General features: G+C 37.9%; 1 protein-coding gene across 5 annotated transcripts in view; it reads right to left on the reverse strand.

Annotated features, from left to right (window-relative positions):
• The window catches only part of NAA16 (N-alpha-acetyltransferase 16, NatA auxiliary subunit), a 66,873-nt gene that overhangs the window by 17,562 nt on the left and 27,933 nt on the right, over positions 1 to 21,378 (reverse strand). For all 5 annotated transcript variants that reach the window (XR_008627321.1, XM_055121835.1, XM_055121855.1 and 2 more), the window contains 4 exons: positions 15,064 to 15,170; positions 4,388 to 4,460; positions 2,879 to 3,048; positions 2,434 to 2,586 (listed from right to left, as the gene is read on the reverse strand). Coding sequence is in view for 4 of the 5 variants with exons in the window: in XM_055121835.1 (XP_054977810.1) it covers positions 2,434 to 2,586; positions 2,879 to 3,048; positions 4,388 to 4,460; positions 15,064 to 15,170 (503 nt within the window). In the remaining variant the exon portion in view is untranslated. The remainder of the gene's footprint in view (positions 1 to 2,433; positions 2,587 to 2,878; positions 3,049 to 4,387; positions 4,461 to 15,063; positions 15,171 to 21,378) is intronic.

A 21,378-nucleotide genomic window follows, 5' to 3' on the forward strand; every position in this document is an offset into this window, starting at 1 on the left:
GGGGAATAACCAGAGCAATAATTAAGCTGCAGAATCACAGGGTTATTTGGTTTTATTTGGGGGCCACCCCTGATGAAGGTCAAAGGAGTGTTCAGGGGACCTTTTGGGATACCTGGGATCAAACCCAAGTTGGACACATGCAAGACCAAACCTGCTGTACCAGTGCCCAGCCAAAGGTTTTGGTGACTATTCTCAAAAACCAATCTTTTCCCTGATTTCTCAAACACAGACTAGTTGACCTTGGTTTGTTACCTTTTGTTGTAAATAACTGGACTTAATTGTTTCATATACCAATTTAAAACTTTACCTTGGCCTATCAAGTAAAACTATTCTCTAGAAACATCACTATTTTTCTGTTTACTATGTGGTTCTAATCTTCCTCTTGTGATATAGGGCATGGAAAAATTTTAAAAGCACACTAGTTACTATGTGACCAAAGATTTGCATCAAGTAATCTCTTTAGAGTCTCAATCACTTTACTGGTCAACAATCTGATTAAATGAACTTAAACAGTATTAGTATTCTACTTTCCTAATGTTATCTTTTCTCATACATAATACCCCATGTTCTTGCAAATGCTTTCCCCAAAAGGTATGTTTAATTACCATATCTGCAGCTGATTCTATAGCATCTGAGCTTTAGATACTAATCAGTGTTGTTTCTTCTCATCACACAATCCTCCAAGTTTTATGTAATATATAGGAAAGTACAAAGTTTTATTCCAAAGAATATAAATGGAACTTGGATATCAAACCTGCAAAACTAATTTCCTCCTTTTAGTTCCCAGTGTTAATCAATGAGTATTATATACCCAGTTTTCATTATATGGATTAGAACTATCTTCTCCAAATCTATGGTTTATCCTCTCACTCTGCTTTGGCTTTTTTGCTATACATAAACTTTAATTATAATGTAGTCAAGAGAATCAAATTTGTTTTTATATTTTAGACCTTTTGGTAAACTGCTTCCTACCTCACTTTGTAAAGATAAACTTCTATACATTTCTTCTAAATGTTTAAAAAAGTCCTTTCGGGGGCTGGAGAGACAGTACAGTGAATATGGTCCTGGTCTTGTATGCGGTCGACCTAGTTTCAATCCCCAGAATCCCAGATACTCCAAGCTCCACACCCCTGAGCACTTCCCTGTATAGCCCCAAAATCTGAAGTGGGGAAAAAAAAAAAGGCGCTTCCTTTTCATACTTAGATCATGAATCCACCTGGAATTGATCTGTGTGCAACATAGTGTATTTACACATACACATCCCACTCTTTCAATAAAATCTTTTCATCTCTGGTTTTTACATTATTTCTGAATAATATCATTTCTTTTTTTTTTCTCTTTGGTTTCTGGGTCACACCTGGCGGTGCACAGGGGTTACTCCTGGCTCTGCACTCAGGAACTACCCCTGGCGGTGCTCAGGGGACCATATGGGATTCTGGGAATTGAACCTGGGTCAGCTGCGTGCAAGGCAAACGCCCTACCCGCTGTGCTATTGCTCCAGCCCTGAATAATATCATTTCTAAATACAGGTTACTCTGCTTCAAGATTTGGACTCCGTTCCACTGGTCTACTTAAAGTTTAACCATCAACACTTATTTTTTATACCAAATCAAAAAGTCTAGATCTTTTTGTGGTTCATAAGCATGATGTAAACTCTGGGAAGTTAGAACTGTCGTCCTGGTGTTCATCGATTTGCTCGAGCGGGCACCAGTAATGTCTCCATTGTGAGACTTGTCTTTACTGTTTTTGGCATATTGAATATGCCACAGGTAGCTTGCCAGGCTTTGGCATGTGGGTGGGACGCTCTTGGTAGCTTGCCGGCTCTCCAAGAGGGACAGAGGAATCAAACCCGGTTGGCCGTGCATAGGGAAGTTAATCCTGCATAAAGATACTCTGTAAGCCATTCTAAGCAAAGAAATTTAAAATTGATCATGAAGCTGGGAATATAGCTCATGCTTTGCCTATAAGAGGCTATATTTGATCCTCAACTCTTAACAGAAACAAAAGTGTTACAAATTACTTATGAAATAAAACAATTGCAAACTGAATTTTATACACAAACACTAAAGCTGAGCATTTTATTTTTGCATTATACACCACTATAAGCAATGCACTTACACAGTAAGCAAACATACTCAGGGATACTTGGGATTCAAAACAGGATTTTTAATTAAAAATAGGGTGCCAGAATGAGAGCACAGCTGGTCAAGCACTTGCCTGCACATAGCTGACCTCGGATTGATTCCTGACACCTTATATGATCCCCCTAGCCTGAGTGCTGCCAGGTGTGAGTCCCCCTCCAAAATATAAATAAACAACAACAAAGACACCCATATGAGTTCTTAGTAACTTTAGCAGCAAAATTACAAAGCACCATAGAACTTAAGTCTGACTAACTAAGGCAATTATATTCCCATGTATGCCAGTTCCTACCCTTGTGAATTTGGAGCACATTTCCTCTGCTTCTTTTATCATATTTGCTCGAAGCATATATTTTGCACATTTGGAATTGATGAACCTATCAGCTGTGTCCAAAGACTGTGCTTCATCCATCCATTTTACTGCTTCTTTGAGATTACCTATATGCTTTAAGAGACAAAAATATTAGAAAAATCACAATATGTGACTGGGATAATACGGATGCAATACAATGGGAAAAGCTTATAAAACAAAATAAAAATTTGAAATCATTTTCATCAAGTTTATCTGAAAATCATTATATGACTATACTTGCATTTATAAGAGCTAAAACAAAACACTAGTCTGTTACAAATGTGCAACATGAAATTCTTTAGAATTATGAAAAACACTATTATTCCTAGAACAAAGGTTAATTGGCAGATTCTTCAACTACTTAAAAACATGAATAAGGTTTTACCTTGTAAATTTTGGCTTTCATATAGAATAATTCAATTAGTGTTGGTGTGCTACCAATTGCAGCATTAATATAATCTAAAGCCAAAGAATATTGCCCAAGTTTATCAAAGTGCTGTGCCAGGAAATACTGAACCCAGAGGAGTGTCGTTGGGGGTTCCTTCTCCCCATTCTCTGAAATCAAACATAAAATTATAGAAGGCAAAGTAAAACAAATCACATACCTTTCCCCCAATGCATAGTAAATAGTATTACAGTAATAAACACTAAAAATCCAACAGAAATGAAAAATTTTAAAGGAAAGAGGCTACAACTTTATACTACAAAGTTCAGAAAGTGGTGACCAAATACTTTTTGAAACTGGCCAAAGATGCTAGTTTATAACCTCTACCTCTCCAAAAAAAAGTGCTTGGGAAAAGAAGTAAATCAACCTAAGTATGAGTTCTCAAGCCAAGGGTATATGAGCAGTGGGCCCAAGAAAAATAACACAAGAAGCATTCTTTTATCAGTAGAAACTTCAAGAAAGTCAAGAAATGGCAGAGCTCAGCAACTTTTAGGCCTCAACACTAAATCAGGGAAACCCAAAATCATTGAAGGATTTAAAGAGAATATATAGTCCTGAAAAGGTGAAATTAATCCTATACTGAGATAAAAGCAGTCATATATAAGCATCTGAGTCCTCTCCTACTCCCCATTCTGTACCTTACCTTGAAGACACAGAAGAACTTATAAAGAAACACCAACTCCTAAGATTGTACCCAAAAAAGCACCAAAAAACCAAAAAGTTAAACAAAAAATAAGCAAAGGCTATAAGAAGAGAAAGAGCAACAAAAAGAGATAAAAGAGATACCAAGAAAAAAAAGAGAGATACCAAGTTCTCAAAATGAGTTCCAGAAGGGAGGATCTACTGGCATAAAATGAGGATGAAGGGGCCAGAAAAATAGTACAAGTGGGCAGGGTCCTTGCCTTACATGTTGTCAACCTGGGTTTGACGCCCAGCAAACTGTAGATGGTTTCCACAGCACTACCAGGAATGATTCCTAAGTGCAGAGCCAGGAGTAACCCCTAAACATTGTCAGGTGTGTCCCAAAAACCAAATAAATAATAAAAAGTAAGGAAGGAAGAGAATTTACTAACAATACATCATAAAAAAAGATTGAAAAAAAAAATTTTGAGGCTAAGGAGATAGCTCGAAAGGCTTATTTGTGTGATTTGTATGCTAGAAGCCTAGGTTCAATACCCAAGGACAACCAAGTGTAACAAAACAAAAAAGTACAGAGAAAAATTATTAGAAAAACAAAATACTCCTGGAAAAAATCATATTGCTGGCTAACTCCCACCTCACAATATTATGGAAAATTTAAATTAAGACAAAGTATTCTTTCCATTTCATTCACTAATTCAAAAACAATTTAGTAAAGTATCAACAGCACAAAGATAATTAACATTAGTTTTACTGTGACTAAAAGTAGTTTTAAATGAGCAATGGAATTCAAATTCGATCTAAACTTACCATAAGGACTGAAAAAGTCACATGTTCTAAGAGAGGCTTCATAGTTAGTAACAAGTTCTTGGATTATAGATATCTGTTAAAGAAACAGAATTTCAAATTTTAAAAATATTTTATTGAAGGTATTTATATTTTATCATGAATTAAACTTGGAAACAATATACAGCTGCCTTCAGAACTGCAAATTAACTAAGCTATTACAGTCTCTGCTTTTCCCTCCCACACAGGGAAAAAAAGCACATGGAAATGTAATGCTATCTTAATAGCAAAACAAAATCTACCAATTTCTCACCTCAATAAGCTATTTGAGGTATTGAAGAACAATTATCATCAATTACTATAAAACGTTCTCTTCCCCAAAATAAACATCAGTTTAAGTTATTAACAGTAAATTTATTTGCCTTTTTTCTCCCTGTTATATTGTGAAAGCAGTAAAGCATGATAGGTTCAGATTTTCTGAAATGTTGCTTAATACTGAAAAATTCAGAAGTAATCAAAACTATAGTGAGATCAAGCAAATTCTTAACAAGGTATTTAAACAACCTTGGTCCTTGTGATAAGTATTTAGTAAGACTAAAATGCTACAAGCTACACTTCGAATGTGCTCTGCCCTGAAAGTATCAAATGAAGAGTCACACAAATTAGAAATGGTAGGAAGAAAAAAGTTTTCCCTTATATATACATTTAACTTTAAAAATCTAATGATATTTACTATTCAAAATAAATCTATCTTATCTATGAACTTCAAAAAAAAAATGGTACACATTAAGGCAGAGTCGGAATTTAACCCAAGCAATCATGTTCTAGCTTTTAGCTGATATGCTATATTAGTGAGTGGGACAAAGACACACACTTCTTACTAATGGCAATTCACCTGAACTCACAGGGGTATAAGATTAGTACAGGAAACTACAACAAGGTATTTTTACCCAGGAGGATGGACACTATCAAAAAGCAAAAACCCGAAAATAATTTTTGTAAGACTGTGAAGGAAGTGAAACCTTTGTAGACTATTGGGGATTAAAATGGCATAGCCACTGAGGAAGAGTACAGCAATTACTCAAAATTTAAAAAATTAACAAATGGACCAACAATATCTGAGTACATGCCTCAAAGATGAAAAATTAGAATCTCAAATAGGTTCTAAGTTTTATTTGAATATCCATGTTCCTAGCAGCATTATTCAAAACAGTGTATGACTATGTTGGAGTTCTCCCTGGCACAGCCCCTTGACCACTAGAGGTCGCAAGGCCCATAGGAAAGCCCCAGGTGCTGTCTTTTTCTGGGAATCAGTTCTTGCTGGGGAAACCTGAATTTTCAGAGAATAACATAGATTAACTGGCCTTGCTATTGCCGGCAGCTGATGGCTTGGGATGTGGGAAGCAGACATCTTTGGGTGTCAGCAATACTTCAACCTTGCTTCTGCTCTAGAGCTTCAAGGACAATGCTCAAGAGTGTTGAAAATAGGTAAAGGGATATTCCTGATACTCCTGTATTGAAAACCACAATTCCCCTGCCATGAAGGCAGGCTGGGGGTTGGGATGGTGGGAAGGAAACTGGGGACACTGGTGCTGGGAAATTTACACTGGTGGAAGGATGGGTGTACTTACTCTGTACGACTAAAACCTAATCATGAACAGCTTTATAAGGGTCCATCTCAAGTGATTCAATAAAAATAAACTAAAAACTTTTTTAAAAGGACGGACGGTATTCCAGAAGCTTCTTCCTAGTCCCCCTCCTCCCTCCACCTCCTGTTTGCTAGTGCACAAAGGCACATTCCTTCAGCCTCTATTTGATCATTGTCTCTCCTAATAAACTTTGTCATGTAACTACAAGTGTATGGCTTCTATGGATGGCTTTCTCTTAGTCATGCTGCATGCATAAATCTTTGGGCATCCATTGCCCTATGTTCAAGGAATTGTTAAAACTGGTTAAGACTAAACCAGAGAGCTGGCTCAATAGGCTAGAGCACAAGCTTTGCATGCTGGAGGACTGGATTCAACTCCCCACACCACATGATCCCTGGGCACTTAACACTGTCAGGTGTGACACCTGAGCAAAGAGCCAAGAGTGGCCACTCTGAGCACTGTGTTTGGACCCAAAACAGAATAAAAAAGGAAAACAAAATGGTTAAGATGATGAATGAATATATTTTACCACAATAAGTGTTAAAAAAAAGTAATACTTATAAAGTATGACCCTCGGGCTAATATCAATATTAGCATTACCATCATCAAGTAATTTGTTAGTTATTTACAGAATAGGACCAGCATTCTCTATTTAGCAAGCCCCTTAGTTAATCCCAGTATATAATGGAGTTTGTGAACTAAAAAAAATGTTCCAAAAGATTGATAAAGTGAAGCAAAATTAAAAGCAACATTAAAAGCATCACAATCAATACCAGTGTATCAACCTCAGAGTATTTTTAACTTAAGGCAACATTTCCAAGTTTAAACATTCAGTACAGTAACTCCTTAAGAACCAGAGAGGTTCTTGGGTACTCCAACTTAAGGCAAACAATATATAACTAAATCAAGTCCTTAAAGAATGTTGTTTCATTCAACATCATTTCCTTATAACAATGAGTAAAAAAGGAATCACTGCTCATTCTGTTGATTCTTTAAAAAAAAAAAAAATAAGTTCCAAGACAAGCTCTACTGGATAGTGGTTCTATGATTCTAGTTATGAACGGATGTTTCCATAAACTACAATGCCATCTACTGGCAGTTGTGGAAACTGCAGATAGAGCTGGTTTTTAAGGTAAGATAAATGTGTACCTTGTATCTCTAGGATTAAACTCTTTTTAAAAAAAAATTTATGAATCACCGTGAGCTACAGTTACAGACTTACAGACTTTCATGATTACATTCCAATCATACAATGATCGAGTACCCATCTCACCACCAGTTTCCATTCTCCACACCAATGTTCCCAGTATCCCTCCCCGCCCCCCACCATCCCCCATCTCTTTGGCAGGAACATTCTCTTTTACTCTCTCTCCTTTTGGGTGTTACAGTTTGTGGTACTAAGTGGTCATCATGTTCGGTCCATAGTCTACTTTAAGCACACATCTCCCATCCTGAGCGAGCCCTCCAAGCATCACTTACTTAGAGGTCCCTTCTCTATCTCAGCTGCCTCCCCCCCCCCAGGATGTGAGGCTGGCTTCCAAGCCATGGAGCTATCCTCCTGGTCCGTATCTCTATTATCCTTGGGCGTTAGTCTCCCACTATGTTACTTTATATTCCAGGATTAAACTTCTTGTTCATCTGCAGTTTGGTTTTGGGCTACGTGGTATACAGTGTTAAGGAATTGAACACCCATTACATGTAAGTACTCCTAGCTTGGCATTTAAGATACTGCTACTAACAGGGTTCAGGGGACCATGCAGTGCCAGGAATTGAACCTATGGCCTCACACATGGAAGCAAGTGTTTCATGGCCACATTCCCAGCCTCTAGAATGAAACATTTAAGTGTGAAATCAGCCAGAGGAAAGGAGCAGATTCGAAATGGTCACTCTCTTACGTGGTATATAAAGAAACTTCCTAAGGGAATAGCAAATGCCAAAAGGCAATAGAAAAGAAGAGCAAAGAGAACTTCAGTGAGAGCAAGAGGTCTTCAATAGGAAGTGTGCCTACTGATGAGGATAGAGAAGGGTTGGGGATGGGGGAATAGTTAGGGAAAGAACACTAAGACAATCAAGGAGGATAAATGTGTCTGCCAGAGTTAAGCTGTGGGGCAGGAAGGAAAATGAGGACATTGGTAGAGGGTAGTGGGCACTGGTGAAAGGACTGATGTTGGAATATTGAATGAAATTCAATCACAAATATATTTGTAACTTTCTCCTGTCACTGTCACTGTCATCCCATTGCTCATCGATTTGCTCAAGAGGGCACCAGTAAACGTCTCCAGTGTGAGACTTGTTGTTACTGTTCTTGGCATATTGAATACGCTACAGGTAGCTTGCCAGGCTCTGCCATGCAGGCGAGATACTCTCAGTAGCTTGCCAGGCTCTCCAAGAGGGGCAGAGGAATCGAACCCGGGTCAGCCGTGTGCAAGGCACCCTAGCGGCTGCGCTATCGCTCCAGCCCATAACTTTCTAATTCACAATATATCAATAAAAACAAATTTAAAAAACTTTCTAAGTAAGTTTGGCTTCCTACCTTCCTCTTTATTTCAGGTTTTACTTCTGCTTCTGTGCTAAGGGATTATTCCTAACAGGGTCAAGCCCTGTTGGTCAACAGGGTTGGTCAACCTTGCAAAAATATACAGTTCCATAGATTTTTCACTTTTGCTTGATTTAGTACCATTCTGCTCTGCTCTGCTACTTATAAGAACATAAATGCTGATGATCGAGTTCTTTATGGTTTCTATGGCATAATGGATCATAGTGGCTCAATGCTAGGTCGCAGCACTGCTTACATGAAAATAACGCTTCCAGAAAGTTATTGGAACATATTACTGGAAGGAAAACTGTCACTGGTTTGAAAGAACCTGAGAATGAACTGGCAGACCTGGGGGGATTATGTTAGTGATATTTATGTGCAGGTGTTTCCTGAAGCAAGAGCACTTAGTGCACAAGCAAACCTTCTGTTTTATGAAAGAGTATTATAGTTCTTTGTTAAGTATTTACGGTAACGATTAGATTGGTTTAATTTTTTTAAGTGAGCTCTTTTTTCTTTCCTTTTTGGGTTATACCCAGAGATGCACAGGAGTCACTCCTGGTTCATGCACTCAGGAATTACTCCTGGCAATACTCAGGGGAACATATGAGATGCTGGGTATCGAACCCTGGTTGGCAGCATGCAAGGCAAACGCCTTACCCCCTGTGCTATCACTCCAACCCCAATTTGGTTAATTTTAAGTTACAACACAGGCTGAAGTTATAAAATTCTTGATAAAGAAGCATGATATCAATGAATAAAATATTCAGCTTGAGAACTTCAAAACAAAATTAAATTGAGGAAAAAAATCCAGATAAAGGAAAATCCACGTGAAACTTTAGATTTAAAAAATGTGGCACACAAGCATACTTCTTGAATCTAAAATAATTAGGGTTATGGTCACTTAACTGAGTATCAGACAAAAATTCAATTTTTTTTTTTTTTTTTGCTTTTTGGGTCACACCCAGAGATGCTCAGGGGTCACTCCTGGCTCTGCTCAGGAGGAATTACCCCTGGCCGTGCTCAGGGGACCATATGGGATGCTGGGAATTGAACCTGGGTCAGCCGCATGCAAGGCAAACGCCCTACCCGCTGTGCTATCACTCCAGCCCTGACGAAAATTCAATTTTTCAAGTAAGTCAAAATAAATCTAGGGAACTGTTTCATTTTGTTTTGTAAAGTTTTTATACCACACCCAGTAATGCTGAGGAGCTACTCCCAGCTCTGTGCTCAGGGAATATCCCTAGAGCACTTAGAAATGTGGTACCAGGAAGTGAACTGTGGTCAACAGCAAGCAAGGTAAATGCCTTCAGCCCAGGGCTTTTTCCAGCTCAACCTAGGGAGTATTTTACCTCAAGTTTAGTTTGCATTATATGTAGAAAACATACTCAATTCCTTTCTTACAAAACAATGTAAAACTATTTCTGAAATGGTTATTTTGCCATTCCCATTTAAATTAAGGTGGGCCAGAGAGATTGTACAGCAGGTAAGGTGCTTACCTTGCACTGGACCAACCTGGTCCTCGGAGCACTGCAAAGAGTGACTCCTGAGTGCAAGTCAGGAGTAACTCCTGAGCATTGCCAAATCATCATCACTCCTGAGCAGTGATCCCAAAACCAAAAATAAAATCAAGAAAGGTGATTCATTTAAGTTAGATATCTAAGAAAGAGAGAGTAGGTACACTGGTGATGGGTGTGGTTTGAAATATGTGTCTGATTTGTAAAAAAAGGACAAGAGAGTTTTGCATAACTTGTTACATTAACATACTACATTAAGATTTTAAGCACGTGATTTATTTCTATATTATGAAAAACTCAGAAATGGAGTAAGTTTTATCTTTAAGGTTGATTAATGGCCTATAACGAAGGAATGATGTTCAGGAGACTCAATTTAGAAAATAATGATATTAGCAGTATCTTCTCGGACTGAAACTGGTTTGCAAAAATAAAATGAGAGGGTAGAGAGCTAATACAGTGGTTAAAGTGCTTTTCTTGCATGTGGCTGGCCTGGGTTCAATCTCTGGAATTCTGAGCACCTCCAGGAGTGATCCCTGAGGACAGATCTAGTAGTAATAAGCCTGATTACAGCTAGATGTGGCCCAGAACCAAAATGAATTTCAGTGGAGATTTAAAAAATGGAACTTTAGTCTTAATCAAATAACTATTAGAAGAAAATGTCTTAATTAAGTGAAGATGACTGAACTAGAACATATTTTAGTCATAAAATTATGTCACTTATTAAAATAATTCATTTTGAGGCTTGAAGTGTTTGTGATCTTGTTTTAAGTTTAAAAAATTGAGATTCTGTAGTTTTTCTTCCGATCTCTCTCTCCGGAGCCCTTCTGCTTCTCTCTGGAGCCCTTCTCGCTCTCACTTCTGACTCTGACTCTGATTCTCACTCGCTTTGTGCTCTTTCTTTCCCCTGCTTCTGGCTCCGATGATTCGTTTTCTCTCTGTGCTCTGCTTCTTTGTCTTCTCTCTTGCTTCTGTTACAGTCTTAGTTTATATAGTAATCACATAAGGTGGTGACACAAAGGTGTACTGAACATTAACAAATCAACAGAGGGGTAAGACCACTCCTCCAGGAGAGCAACAAAGTCTCATCTAAGGAGATTACTCCAGATTATTAGGAGATCTCTTAAGGGCAGGATCCCATCCAGGGTGTGTCACTTTCTTCTTTCTTCAGCTAGTAATCCACTTAACTAGTTATAGTAAATTTACTTCTAATATTTCTAGCAATGTCATTCTGTATGAGCACAGTAAGAGATATATCAAACTTAAAGTTTGGTTCTTCCTGAGGATGTTCACTATATATTCCAGACCACAGTCCTCAGGTCAGGTTAGTCTTCCTAATCCCAGCAGGGCCCTAATTTCGTCATTACTTCTGGATCATGACAGTATCTGTCTATGACCATGCTCTCAACTTATAGTTGAGTACTGTGGCGCTTTGACCTAGCCCATTTCGATGCCAGGGTAGTTCACAGCTTGCCCTGGGTCCATTCCATCCCTCGTCAGGACCCTGCTCTGGGGGTGCTAGGAACTAAGGTCAACTGACTTGAGAAAGCAGATGCCTGGGAGTAAATACTATTGGAGTCAATCAGCTCCCAAGTTACAAATCATATATTAACTGTCTTCCTGTGTCCATACAGAAAGGACATTGCTCTACGGTAAATTAAGTTCCCTGCAGCAAGGCTGAAAGGACAAACCCAATGTTATCCTACACACAACCTATGTTTTTATGAAAAACAAAAAAGTATCAAACTTGATGAAAAATATTTAGGTGCTATCTATACTTGGCAAGTCATGACAAGGGGTTAATAAATATATGTCAGCAAACAATACACTATGCCTGAGGTTTCCAAATATTTTGCCTAATACTGGGAAGTACAGTTAAGAATTCATAAACATTATTAATGGTTATGTTTGCTTTTAACCTCACGAAAACCCACTTATCAGTGTATGTAAAAATAAATGGATTGAGTGCATGCTTTCCATACAAGAGACCTGGGATGGATCCCCAGTACTGCATGATACTACCAAGTGTAACTTCCATGCATCAAGTAGCCCCAAAGCACTACCAGGTGTACCCCTCCCACCACAGTAAAAAATGTATCAGTGTTAAGCATTTTAATCACAATACACAAAGAAATAAACCATTTATGCAGTATAGTCATGAATGTATTCTAAGACTAATGAGAAGAAAATAATAGTAATCTGGGCCAGGGAGAAAACTGAAGGGCTGGTGCACATGCCAGCCCATGCTCTGTAAGTGATAGTACTGGGTATGCCAGAGGCATCTTTTAAATCCTTTTGTCCTATATCCTGCCCAACTTAAAGACATTCTTTCACGCCACCTGACATGAATTATTACTTATAACTTAGGTCTATAGAAAACATAATTGTTGAAACTTAGCTGCTGGGAAGAGATAGTACAGCAGGTAAGGTACCTGCCTTGCACATATCCAACCCAAGTTCAATTCCCAGCACTGCATATGATTCTCCAGCCCCACCAGGAGTGAACCGTAAGTACACAACCAGAAATAAGCCCTAAGCACATCTGGGTATGGCTCAAAAAACAACAAAAAAAGTATAATTGTTTATCACAGTCGATGTCACTGAAATGCTTTCTGAAGGTTTAAAATGCAGGAACCAGAAAGACTGTTCAGCAAGCTGAAAGCAAGCTTTATGTGCAGAAGTCCAGGTCCACCCCTTGTACCACATAGTACCTTGAGCACATCCCACATGGCCTAAAAACCACAGTCAGAGACACATACACAGACACATATACAAAGTGAAAATGAAGCCATTAGCTAAAAACAACAATTTCTAACTAATGGTTAGAAAATTTAAATTAATTTTTTGTTTGGGGGCCACACCTGGTGGTGCTCAAGGGCAACTCCTGGCTTTGTGCTCAGGAATGACCCCTGGCAGTGCTTGGGGGACCATGTGTGGTGCCACTGCATGCAGGACAGGTGCCTTATCTACCTGTGCTTAGTTCTCTAGCCTAGTTAGAAATTTTTAGATGGCCTTATAAGTTATCAAAATTATAGACTGAAAAATTATAGCTAACCTATGAACAACAAAGGTTTGAACTCTACATGTCCAGTTGTATTCTATTTGTAAGCAGATTTTTCAAACTTATAGTATGAAAAACATGGTATAACATATTGTTGCAATATTGCAAATTGTTATTATCTTCCTTATGACTTTTTAAAAAAAAGTCTAGCTTCCTCACCCTACACAGTTCCATACTCAGCTTTCTTCTTTATAAGAACACAGCAAATAATACATACAATATACAAAGCATGTTAACTGACTTACCTGGTAAGGCCCCCTGCTACTGCAGGCTATTAGTGACTTAGCTATGCAAGACTCAAAAGTTACAGACTGTCAAACTCTCATGCATGGGAGATTCGGGGAGGGGGGGATCATTAACTCTTTTTTTTTTTTTTTTTGCTTTTTTGGGTCACACCTGGCGATGCTTCAAGGGGTTACTCCTGGCTCTGCACTCAGGAATTACCCCTGGCGGTGCTCAGGGGACCATATGGGATGCTGGGATTTGAACCCAGGTCGGCCGCGTGCAAGGCAAACGCCCTACCCGCTGTGCTATCTCTCCAGCCCCCAAGGGATCATTAACTCTTAACCCCTCAGTGATTCATATTTCTCAACTGGTATTTGAAAAATATTTCCCATACTTATGAAGTTTTCCTCACTACACTAAATTCTAACATGTAAACTCATTTTCTGTATTTCAATTCATTTCTCAAAAGTACCTAAAAACATTTCTGTTGCATACCTAAAAATTAACATTAAAGAGGTATCAAAGGTTCCTTTAAAAATTAAGCAATGCCAGAGAGATAGTACAGCAAATAAGGTGCTTGCAAACTGCTGGCCGATGTTCAAATCCCCAGCACCATATATCAAGCACTGTCAGAGATCACTTACAAGCACACTGCCAGGAATAGCCTCTTACCACTGCCAAAACCCAAAAGATATAAATTCATTCTCAGTGTCTTATTTAAAATGTCAATTTTATGCTTTATAAAAATAGCATCGAAAGTTTTATGGTGATAATTCTGGATCAATATTAGAAAGATTTTTTAAGTCTATGACCCTTTGTGAAAACTGAGAAAGCCAGTAAAAAGCTCAGCAACTTGTCCAAAAGGAATAAACTCCTTATTAATAAATGCGCTCAGTTGCTTCAAGATAGTGATGTTACAAAAATACTAATTCACATACACAAACTCATTATTATTTCTGACCATTCACCTTCTTTTGTCAACCTTGCTAAAAGTAGTAAAAATATTTTGGCAACTATTAAATAAAAAAATAATCCACACAAATTACTTGTAGACACTTGGTACATGATTTTTTTTTGAGCCAATCACTCTACCTTAAAAAATTAATAGTAGTATCACTGTAATCAAGTAAAACACAATACAAACATTAAGGAATTTAGTTTATGAAACTTTACAGAAGGGAAAACAAGATTTTAGAACTTAATAAATAAGCAATGCTTGTTTGCAAAGAGATATTTATGAAGAAATTACTGTTTTCTAACTTTAAAAAGCAGAAAGTGACTTTTTAAAAAAACTATCTTCCTTACTAAAATTTAGTCTGTTAATTAAAACAATTTTCAGTAAAATGACCAAACAGTACTTTACTGTTGTACTAACTCAATTATCCAAGTTCTTTTAAAAGCATGCATCCCCAATTTAAAAATCCAGAATTATACTATATACACATCTCTGCTGATCACATTTAAAAGTCCACTAGAAAAGTATATCCATTTTTAAGAAAGAACCTTCATAATCAAAGCACTTTTAAAGCCTACATTTTAGAAATCTCAAATTAGCATTTCCTTTGATAGTACTTACATTAAATGCTTATATTTTCAGTCCCTTTATTATTATACTAAGGTGAATAACAAAATAGAAAAAAATAAGTTATACTAAATTATTTACATGGAATTCTATAATTTTAAAAAACTAAAAAAGCTAAATAAAGGCCAAAATTTACCTTTTCTGTATTGTAATATAAAGATTTCAAAGTAGTAAACAAGGGTGGGCAGCCTTTACTGAAGTAAATCCTCAGGAACTTATCCATTAGTTCTCTAAATTTTTCACCTAGAAACGAAAGTGATTTTGTTATATTTCAATAACAACAATTTTTTAAATTATTTTATAAAATTGCCTCATATATAATTATCTCTATTCAGTTTGTATTTTTTACCACCACTAAAGCATAACAGCAACTATACAAACATTTTCCCTAGATCTTAAGTTCAAAATATCTTTGAGGAACATTTCAAATGATAAGTAAACAAAATTAGTATGTGGCTTTAAGTAGAGAGTAACTGAATAACCCACTTTCCATTCTGATAATAGTCCCAAAACAAGTTTCCTTTTTAATTTCACTAATCAATATACACCATGCAGTTATCTACAGACAACTCATAAAGAACACTGCAAACTCCAAAAATTTTACTGTAATCAGGACTATATTCAAATAGACCCCAAAATAGTTAAAACACTGAAACAGTCCTTCGTTGCACTATCATATATAAAACAACTACTGTGTACCAGGCACTGATCCAAGTATGGGGGATGTAACAGACTGAAATCTTTGTTTTTCAATACTGCCCTCATGAATATAAACTTTCACACTGACAAAAAGTAGTATTAATGTATATCAAACATTAGACTATGCCATGAAGCAACTGATGTATGAATTAAAATAATCATCCTGCTTGCAACATCAGGTAAACATACCTCTACTATTACTAAACCTTTAACAGAAACTTACTATTACTTTATTTTTACTTTAAGTTTTTAATATAAACTTATTATTACTCATTACTTTCTGAAAGTAAAATAAAAGGAAAATATTTTTTCTTTTAAATATAAATATATAAAAACATCAATTTAGGGGTTGAGAGATAGTACAGTGCAATAAGGCACTTGCCTTGCACATGACCAACCTAGGTTCAATCCTTGGCACCCCATATGGTCCCCAAAGACTCGATAAGAGTGGTACTTAGCACAGCTCCAGGAGTAAGCCTGCACACAATCAGATGTAGTCCAAGAACAAAAACCCCATCAATTTGGCCACACGCATTTTTTAAAAGAAACGAAATGAAAAAATAAGCCAATCTATTAAAGTAGATTTTTTTAACCAACACAACACAAATAAATCTTAATAACACAAAGTACTTGTTTTATTGAGACTGACAGTGTTACACTATGCACTCAACATAGCCAGATGTTATCACTGTCACACTGTCATTCCATTGCTCATCAATTTGCTCAAGCGGGCACCAGTAACGTCTCCATTGTGAGACTTGCTGTTACTGTTTTTGGCATACCAAATAAGCCATGGGTAGCTTGCCAGGCTCTGCCATGTGGGCTAGATACTCTTGGTAGCTTGCCAGGCTCTCCAAGAGGGGTGGAGGAATTGAACTTGGGTCTGCCGCATGCAAGGCAAACGCCCTACCCACTGTGCTATCGCTCCAGCCCCCAGATGTTATAAGAATTTGAAAGAGGAATTCAAATTTTATTGGGAATGAAAACTTATTATAAAAACAGGTACAACATTTGATTAAATACGGAGTTTGTTTTCAGATAATTTCTACTCTTAGTAGATGACATACAAACTACAGGGTTTTCAAAAATCAGACAACATAAGTATAGTTTGTTGGTAATATTCCACTCTGAGTTAAAGAGGTAAAACTGCCCTTAGAAATGAGAAGTAGTTTCAAAAATCAAATATTTCCACCAACACTACAACACTCCAACCACTACACCTACTAAGAACATAAGGGCCGGAGAAATTAGGTCCTTGACTTGCATGTGACCAACCCTGACACTGCATATTGTGCCCCCAAAACTGCCAGTATTGATTCCTAAGCATGTTGTGAGGAGTAAACCCTGAATACAGTCGGTGAGGCTCAAAACAATACCAAAAAATCTATAATATTGTGGCAGACAGCAAGAGACACTGCTGCTAAAGAGATATATATTCCCCTATTTACTGTTACTCTACCAGGGCAAATTAGTTGACCACTAACAACCTCACTTTCTCTACTCTTAATATTAGGATCACAGTATCATCAGCCTCAAGAGTACCCTTCCGTGGTTCAAATAAAATGGTAAACAGAAAGCAATAAAGCAAAGTGGTCAGTACAGAGTAACCATTCAATAAACATTGTCTATTATTATATATCTTGAAAGGTATCAGCTATTCTATTTCTAAAGTTAAGAATCTTTACCTAGGGGTTGGAGGCAAATCGCTCAAAGGGCTGGAGCATCACACGGTCTCCCAAGCCTATCTGTGGGATATCTGTGCTATCTGTGGGGTAGCAATGGTGGTCCCCAAGGACCTTATAGCACTAGACTCATCTTTTCTGGCGAACAGGCTAGACAGAGCACATGCTTTATACCCAGAAGGCTCAAGTTCAATCCCCTACACTGCACAGTACCCCAAGCACTGTCCAGGTATGAACCCAAATATCCCCAAAATAACATTTTTACAGAAATAAATTTTTTTTCTGTATTTGCTATCATCACTGAAAAGACTAACATTTCATTATTCTTTGCTAGTTTGTTTTGGGGACATACCCAGCTATGCTCATGGGTTTCTCCTGGCTCTGTGCTCAGGAATTATTCCTGGCGATGCTGGGGGACCATATGGGACGCTGGGGAGAGAAACCATGTCGGCCACGACATGCAAAGGAAACATCTTAGCCACTGTACTATCTCTCCACCCCCAGAATTATATTTCTATGACAGAAGCTACTCTGAATTCCACTGCATGATTAACTTTCTTAGCATATTTAAATTAAACCAACAGATTTGATTTAAAAGGCAAGATACACAACCCTCAATTATCCATTTAAAGTCTCTATTCTCATTAAACTGTTACTTAGGCTGCATGTATAAGAGAGAATGAGGAAGCTCTCTGTGTGCTGATAAGAGAATGAAATGCAGATGCAAAATTAGGTGAAAAGAAAAGTTCAGAGAGTCTGTACTACTACTTTTGTACAAAGGCAGGGGGTAGGAAGGCGCACAACTATATAGAATCTACATTCACACACAAACACACATTTGCTTGTTCGTAGAATGTATTTCAGGAAAAACATATCAGTTACAAATATGGTTTCCTATAAGCCTGGGGGCCAGGAGACACAGAAAATCTTTTACTTTGCAAGGAGGGAAGTCAGAAAAATTATCTTAATGAACTGAGCACATGCTTCTCAGGTAGAAAACCTAAGTTTAATCCCAGGAAGTAGTCCCCTTAGCACCCCCAGGAAGAGACCCCAAGCATTCCCCCTCCTTTTTTATTGAATGACCCTGATAGAGTTGTTCATGACCGACTTTAGTCATACAATGTTTCAACACCAATTCCTTAAGTGATGTACATTTTCCGCCACCCATGTCCTCAAGTTTCCCCCCAGGTCCTCTTCCCTAATAGCCTGCCTCGATGGCTTCTCCTCCCCAACAGCCTGCCTCAATGGCACTTTTCTCTCCTATCTCTCTCTCCCCTACTCTCCCTCAGCCCCCAACCCCACCCCAGTACCTTTTTCTTGCTTAACTGCTATGGTAAGTGCTTCCACAACTATACTGAACAGAAGTGGTGAGAGTGGGCAACCTTGCCTAGTGCCCTATCTCAGAGGCAAGGCTTTTACCTTTTTCCCATTGAGTATGTTCCTGTGGGCTTGTGGTAGGTGAATGATTCTGACTATACTGAGGAAAGTCCCTTCATTTTGTTGAGTATTTTATCATGGGAGCTGGAGTTTGTCTAATGTTTTCTCTGAATCAACTGATAGATCATACGGTTTGGGTTTTGTTTTGTTCTTTGTTTCATTGATATGGTGCATTATGTTGATTAATTTGCGTGTTAAACCATTCTTGCATCCCCGGGATGACTCCCACTTAGTCATTGTGTCCAATCTACCACTGTTGAGTTGTTGGATTCTATTTACTAGCATTTTGTTGGGGATCTTTGCATCTGTGTTCACCAGGTATTATCAATGTCTGTAATTCTTATTTTTTGTGGTGTCTCTGTGTTCTTTTGGCATCAGGGTGATGTCTGCTTCATAAACATTGTTTGAGGTGTTCTGTTCCTTCAATTTCCTGGAAATGCTTGAAAAGGATTGGCAGTAGATACTCCTTAAAGGTTTAAAAGAATTCACTAGTGAACCCATCTGGGCCTGGACTTTTGTTTTTGGGAAGACTTCTGATTACCATTTCAATTTCCTCAATAGTGACAGGTCTGTTCTTAGTTTAAAACCGTGGTTCAAAATTCCAAATATTGTTTCAGCCTTGGAATGTTATAGGAATATAAGAATTTATTTCTTCTAGGTTCTCTAGTTTCATGCCATAAAAATTTTTAATTTGTGATGATCCTTTGAATTTCTGTGGTTTCAGTTGTGATCTCCCCACCCCCTTTCATTTCTGATTCAGTTTATTAGAGCGCTCTCCTCTCTCTCTCTCTCTCTCTCTCTCTCTCTCTCTCTCTCTCTCTCTCTCTCATTTTTTCAACGAAACAGCTCTTGGCTTCGTTTATCTTTTGGGTTGTTTTGAGGATTCCAGTTCATTAATTTCTCATTAATTTCTGATCTAAGTTTTATTATTTTCTTCCTCCTACCTGGTTTGAGCTTCTTTTGTTGGTAACTTTCCAGGTTCTTAATGTGAAATCAAGCTATTTATGTTGGTCCTTTTTTCTTTCCCAATAAATGCTTGCTTAAAGAGCTATAATCTTTCCTCTTACCACTGTTTTTACTGTGTCCCACAAATTCTGATAGCTCATGTCCTCATTTTCATTTGTTTTCAGAAATCTTTTCATTTCTTCTCTGATCCACTGGTTGGTTGTTCAGTAGTAAGCAGTTTAATTTCCAAGTGTTTTCCAAGTGTTTGATTTAATTCTCCGTTCTTCTGTGTGATTAACTTCTATTACCTTCATCCTGGTCTGAAAAGAGAGTTGATAAAATTTCTATCCTCCTGATTTGATGAAAGTATGTTTTGTGATCCAACATGTGGTGTATCTTGGAGAATGTCTCACATGCACTGGAGAAGACCATGTATTTGGCTATGGGGAGATGAATGCCCTATACATATCTATTAATCCCCTCTCTTTCATTTCTTCCTTCAAAGCCAGTGTTTCTTTGGTAAGTTTTAGTCCAGTTACCTATCAACAGGTGATAAGTGTTGCTGAAGTCTCCAGCTATCAATGTGGTGTTATCAATGTCCTCTTTAAAATCTATAAACAGAGGCTGGAGCGATCACACAGCAGGTAGGGTGTTTGCCTTGCACGCGGCCGACCCTGGTTGAATCCCAGCATCCCATATGGTCCCCTGAGCACCACCAGGAGTAATTCCTGAGTGCACAGCCAGGAGTAACCCCTGTGCATCGCCAGGTGTGACCCAAAAAGCTAAAAAAAAAATCTGTAAGCAGTTGTTTTAAATATTTTATTGTATTTTAATGTTTTTCAAATATTTTAAGTATTTTATTGTTCCCTCATTGGGTGCATGTATGTTTAAGAGTGTGATTACTCACTGATGTACATACCCCTTGATAAAGAAATGAGCTTTGCTATCTCTTATAACCTTTTCAGCCCAAAATCAACATCATCTGATATTAGTATGGCCACCCTGACCTTTCTGAGGGATTTTTCCTTTAAGAATTATTTTCCAAGAAGAAAAGTTCCTGACATGTAGACAGGCTGGGGGGAAGAGGTTGGGAGAGAAATTGGGGAGATTGGAGATGAGAAAAGTACACTCGTGAACAGACAGGCAACAGAACACTATATGATTGAACCCAACTATGAACAACTTTGTAACTGTTTATCTCATGGTGATTTAGCACTGTAGCACTGTCGTCCCGTGGTTCATCCATTTGCTCGAGTGGGCACCAGTAACATCTCCATTGTGAGACTTGTTGTTACTGTTTTTGGCATATCCAATACGCCATGGGGAGCTTGCCAGGCTCTACCATGTGGGTGGGATACTCTCGGGAGCTTGCCGGGCTCTCTGAGAAGGATAGAGGAATCAAACCCAGGTCGGCCATGTGCAAGGCAAACAACCTACCGCTGTGTTATCGCTCCAGCCCATGGTGATTTAATTTAAAAAAATTAATTTTGTTAAAGAATTATTCTCTATTATTGGACTTGAGTCTGTGTTTGCTGTGACTATTCAAATGAGTTTCTTGTAGGCAACAGAATGTTGGATTCCATCTTTTAATTGGTGCATTTAGACCATTGACATTGAGAGATTATTGTCATGGAGTTTTGTGCCATCTTTCTGTAGAAGTCTGGTGTGTTTGTACTGTTCCTTCAAAC

This window comes from Sorex araneus, chromosome 1 (assembly GCF_027595985.1).
Source record: "Sorex araneus isolate mSorAra2 chromosome 1, mSorAra2.pri, whole genome shotgun sequence".
Classification (NCBI taxonomy): domain Eukaryota; kingdom Metazoa; phylum Chordata; class Mammalia; order Eulipotyphla; family Soricidae; genus Sorex; species Sorex araneus.